The 5,547-nt window shown below is 36.9% G+C and overlaps 1 protein-coding gene across 1 annotated transcript; it reads left to right on the forward strand.

The window, feature by feature from the left end:
* The first annotated feature begins 829 nt into the window (after positions 1 to 829).
* LOC113090822 (iroquois-class homeodomain protein irx-1-like) lies at positions 830 to 3,846 on the forward strand. The gene is made up of 4 exons (XM_026256429.1): positions 830 to 1,242; positions 1,870 to 2,845; positions 3,005 to 3,077; positions 3,527 to 3,846. Exons 1-4 carry the CDS (start codon positions 994 to 996, stop codon positions 3,570 to 3,572), a joined length of 1,344 nt encoding a protein of 447 aa, XP_026112214.1. The 5' UTR covers positions 830 to 993; the 3' UTR covers positions 3,573 to 3,846.
* The last annotated feature ends 1,701 nt before the right edge of the window (positions 3,847 to 5,547 follow it).

Genomic DNA, 5,547 nt, shown 5'->3' on the forward strand with positions numbered 1-5,547 from the left:
TATTGACTGGAAAATGGCCAAAAATTTTGCTTTACTAATTTCGCTTAGTCTGATTCTAATAGGCTACTGGAGAAAATAATGAACATGGAGAATGTGTTACATTTCTAAATATCTGTGTTAATTTCACGGTAATTTGGGGATGTAACAAGCATTACATGTCTGAATTTTGGTGACCGTAAATTCAAATTTGTCATTAAAGTTTGAAAATGTCAATATACTAAATTATAGAAGATATTGAAATCTGTTTTGGCATCGTGAAATGACGTAGTAATGCAAGGCTTCATAAAATAAATTAAACAAATTATTTATATTAACTGTAATTCTGGGAATAATTATACTGTGAACTAAAGCATATGTTTTAATCAAAACTAATTCAACAATATTTTACTGTAAAACTATATATATATATATATATATATATATATATATATATATATATATATATATATATATATATATATATATATATATATAAATTTAAAGTAAAATGCATGTATTGTCTTTTAAAATGTTTTTACCATTGTAAAACATTGACAGATCAACTGTTTTATATTTATGTAGCTCGTTTGCATTTTTTTTCTAGTTTAATTAACAGTTTCACGGCATCGTTTTAATCTTTTTATAAATCAATAAATGTAAATATATGTTAAGGAAACGATATGTTAAGCAACATAGCTTTTAATATTGTTTTAATATTGTGGTATTCTACACTCCAGCGCGAACAAGGCTAAAGTACTTCGTTTACACTGCCACAATAATACACACTGCAGTCTAGTTATCGCGTGGCCTCGGATAGGAGGGGCCTCGCGCTTAAGTAACATGCCAATCAAGCCGTCAACTTCAAATTGTGAGAGGTCCAGAGGGTCGACGCATCACTAGTCGTTCCTCCTGACGAGATCGCGCTTCTGCACCGAGCGAGAGTTATCGCTGTGATTTAAAGTGGATTGCCCTTCACTCTTGTAAATCTCCAGCAGAGTTCCTCGGGAGCTGGACATGTCGTTCCCCCAGCTGGGTTACCCACAGTTCCTAAACGCCTCCCAAGAGTTGTACGGAGCGGAGCGCACGGCTGTCATGCCGTCCTCTCCACGCGAGGGAAGCTCGGAGAACAGCGCAAATCCCGCGACTGCAGCGGTCACTCCGATCACTCCGATGCTCGGCATGTACGCGAATCCGTGGACCGTGCAAAACTACAGCGCCTTCTTACCTTACAACAGCGCCGAGCTGGCCCTGCTCTCTCAGATGGTAAGATTATCTTGTACTTTTTTCTACAGTTCTTCTCCGCGGATAAATATATAATATATTAATTCATGAATGAAGCATTAATGTCATGGTTAAATCATAAATGGCAATGTTTTGAAACGATCAAACTTAACTTTATCAAATGCAGAATTAGGTAATGGAATATATATATATATATATAAAATATATAATAAATATAATAAAATATCAATAAATGTCTAGTTAAAAATAACAAATTATAATTTGTCTTTTTTTTCCACACAAATTAATACTAAAACTTCAACAACAATAACAAAAAAAGAAACCACGAGTCATGCGTATTGCATTTATTTTCATGATTAATTTTGCTTTTTTATTTTAACTAATTGATGACCCTTTTGCAAACATCTCCATTTAGTAAAAATCGTTAAATAATTACTAGCTACATGCAGGCTAATGATTTGTCATTGTCGCCGTTAATTTGTTGTTTTAAAGTTAACTGCAGCTAAAATGTTTGTTTGCAACAGTTCCCTGTTGCAGAGGTTTTACGCCTTACTAATCTTTTCTGTTATATAGGCCTATTTCTGAGAGTTTAAACACTTTTACGCATAATATATACTTATACTTGTTTTACACTTTTCCAATCCCCAGGGGTCGCAGTATGAGTTGAAGGATAACCCCGGGGCTCACCCACCAGGATTTGCAGTCCACGCTGCGCCCGGCTTCTACCCGTACAGCCAGTACCAGTACGGTGACCCGTCCCGGGCCAAGAGCGCTACCAGAGAGACCACCAGCACACTGAAAGCGTGGCTGCAGGAGCATAAAAAGAACCCGTATCCCACCAAGGGCGAGAAGATCATGCTGGCCATCATCACTAAGATGACCCTCACGCAGGTGTCCACCTGGTTCGCCAACGCGCGCCGGAGACTCAAGAAGGAGAATAAAGTGACCTGGGGTCGCAGCGCGGAGGACAGAGACGGACGCATTTTCGACAGCGACAATGACGACGACGCGGACAAAAATGACGACGAGGAAGAAATTGATCTAGAGACCATCGATATGGACAAGCCCGAGGAGCCCAGAGGAGACCAGAACAAGGAAAGCTCGGATAATCAGAGCGAGAGAGAACACGTGGAAACACCGCGGATTTTATCCTCACCATCAGCACTTAAAAACACGGACAGCCCTATGTCGAGTAGTAATAAAGAGCAGAGTGTTGTCAAAAGCGTTGGTGAGGTGTCTCCTGGTGGGCCGGTGTGTCAGAGGCCTGGGAACAGTAAACCCAAAATCTGGTCCTTGGCGGAGACGGCGACGAGTCCCGATAACGCGCAGAAGCTCGGTGTCTCCTCGACGCCCGCGGGCCTCAGGGCCTCACACTCGACCCACCCGGCTTTCCTCTCCACTAACGGGATTTATACGTGCCAGATTGGGAAACTACACAACTGGGCGAGCGCCGCTTTCCTCAGTGCAAATTCTCTGATGGGTGTGCGCTCACTTTTGAGTCAGAACACTAACATCCCAAACCACAGCCCCCTTACGAACCCCGAAAATAAGCCCTCATCTGCCTCTGGGTCTCCTTGTCTAGACAGCGACAACTCATCAGACAGTTTCAGTCCTAAACATAATGGTCAGTAGCTGTTCTGTATGCAAAGTAGCCCGCTTTACAAGATTGTGATTGACATTTACGTCACATGATTCAACAACGTTTTTATTCTCAGCTATTTGGTTAAATGTTAGTTTGTTAAAAAAAAAAGTTTCATTGATTTTCCCACTGATATTTATTTAGATCAAGAGAACCTTCAGAGAACTGAATCTCCAACACTTACGTCCAGACCACCGTTTCCGGTCATCCATGACAGGTAAATTATACACGAATTAAAATTTTTAAACAGTTTTTTTTTTGTTTTTTTTTTAAGCAGTTCAATTGCATCAAACTTGTATTAGCTTTAATAAATAGAAAAAACATCACTTCACACACAAGTCAAAACAACAGTCAGAGACATTTTATATCAACTTTCCTTTTATTTTGTCATGGCTAATGAGCACTATCAGATAGCCATCATTAGTTCATCATTATTCAATGCATTCAAATCTTTAGAAATGTAAATAGCAATAAAAACTTTGATTAACAATTTTTCCTTAATTATCTTAAATACTGACATGAGGCTTTTTGGTTGCTTAGGCTATTTAAAGTTTACTAGCCTACAAACCGGAGAAAATAATTCATTTGCATCGAGATCACCGTTGAGTTGCGTGTCATTTGTTGAAATACATTTGAACTAATTTTCCCATTTTTCTACTCACACAGGTCTCATCATGAAACATCACAGCGCGCTCTGAAGACCATTTCATGAACACAGAACTTAAAGGGATCCTCTAAATTATTTAACGAAACTAAAATGTGACAATACGATAACCACATATACGTCATCAGAGAGACCAAAATAATTTTGTATTTCTTAATACGCACCCATCCTGCAATATATTTTCCTTTGTATTTTCGTTTTAACTATTTTTTCAGCGTGTGAGTTTTCCGTGTAGCATTTCTTTTGAAGAGTTAATAAGAGTTATTTGTCAGAAATTGTGAAAATGATATATATTTTTGTGTAATAAACAAAATGAGATGAATTGTGTTACTGAAATCCGTTAACTTCAATAATTGTGAGATGTTTATTCAAAAGCCATGACTGAATGAAAACACCGAGGCTATCGTCTTGCTGCTCTAACAGTGCAAGCAAATTATATGTAAAAAAAAATTGTGAAATAATATTAATAAGTGGAAATATAACAGTATCTATATAACTGTTATGATACCACATATGAACACGTCAACACATGATCTAAATTAGATCGTTGATTTTTATTTTTTATCTTATTGTTTTTATTATTATTATGTATCAACACCAGTTAATTCTTCTAATACCGGGGGTATTATACCAACTCATTATTGCAAAAGTATACCAAAGGTTTTCGTAAGCCAAAATAGTTAATTAATAGTGACTAAAGTTATCAGTGTGTAGAAACATTTCAAGTTACCGCCCGGAAATAACCGCAACTAGGCAACGGCGACATCTATTGACAGGTTTTTCGAATTTTTGTTTAGAATGCAAAATTATTCAAATTTCAATAGAATCGAAAGGCTACATTAATAAGCGCTGTTTATATATAAAAAAAAGATGATAAAAAATAGAATGCATTCATTCAATGGTATTGCAAAAATCAGTTGTTCGTTACCTAGGCTAACCATAAAAAAAAAATAAAAAAATAAAAAAAAAAATGTGATGCATTTAAAAATGATGCATACTTCTGAGCTGAAACAGTTTTGAGATGTTTTTTTTTATATAATATTTATTATTATTTTTTAATCAAAACGCAAAAACAAAACTGAAGTGAAAACTGTTTGCTGCTATTCAAACAAATGACTAGTTATGCACGATTAAACTGTTTATGAGAGTTCATAGCGCGGTTTCAACAGAAGGCGAAAGCTCTCCTTACACAACCTCGACAGCTGACTGAAATATGGAGACAGAGGAATATGGATCGCAGCTGTTCAAATGCCAGTGCACAGCATGTGTGTTATACTCGGAGGAGAGTGGGGTGTGCATGGAGGTTATGTCAGTGATAAGTAAAAATATAAAGGCCTGCTAAGAACAGCTCCAGTTCACACCTGAACTACTGGATCCCTGTGGTGTGTCAACATCAAGATAAAGCAGCCATTCACTAAAAAGCTTGTTTTATATGATTTGCTTTATTATTTTAAAACCAAAAATAATTTAAACAACACATTGCAGAATTCTAACTGATAATGCGCAGAGATATGATTTAACAGAGGGTAGCAATTTAATAAATAAACTAAAATATATATATACATATTTTACTATAGACTACAATAATGTATTGTTAAGCTTTTTAGCTTTATGTTTGTTTATGTTATTCATCTAACTTATTCCAAATTGTTACATACACAAGCGTGAAAACCAGGGTCCTCTCGCGGGACCCCTGAAGTGACGACCTCCACAAACCTTCAGAGAAAATAAACACCGCCCGGGCCAAAGAGGTTTATGTGAAGATGTTAATTAATTTTCAGTGTTTGGAAGTGTGTTTATATTCTGTTTTCTCTGTCACAGATGCTGCAGTAAAGTAAGTGTTTTAGAGAGAGGGAGGGGGAGGAACAGAGAAAGTTAGTGACAGAGGCACATCTGGATCGGGTCACATTCTTATGTGTGACAAACAGACTGATTTATGGGTGTCCTAATCAAACACATGATCCCCAATCAGTAAAAAGACATTCTGAAAGCTTTTCAGGATACAAGACATCAGCAAAAACCG

This window comes from Carassius auratus, unplaced genomic scaffold (assembly GCF_003368295.1).
Source record: "Carassius auratus strain Wakin unplaced genomic scaffold, ASM336829v1 scaf_tig00214021, whole genome shotgun sequence".
Lineage (NCBI taxonomy): Eukaryota > Metazoa > Chordata > Actinopteri > Cypriniformes > Cyprinidae > Carassius > Carassius auratus.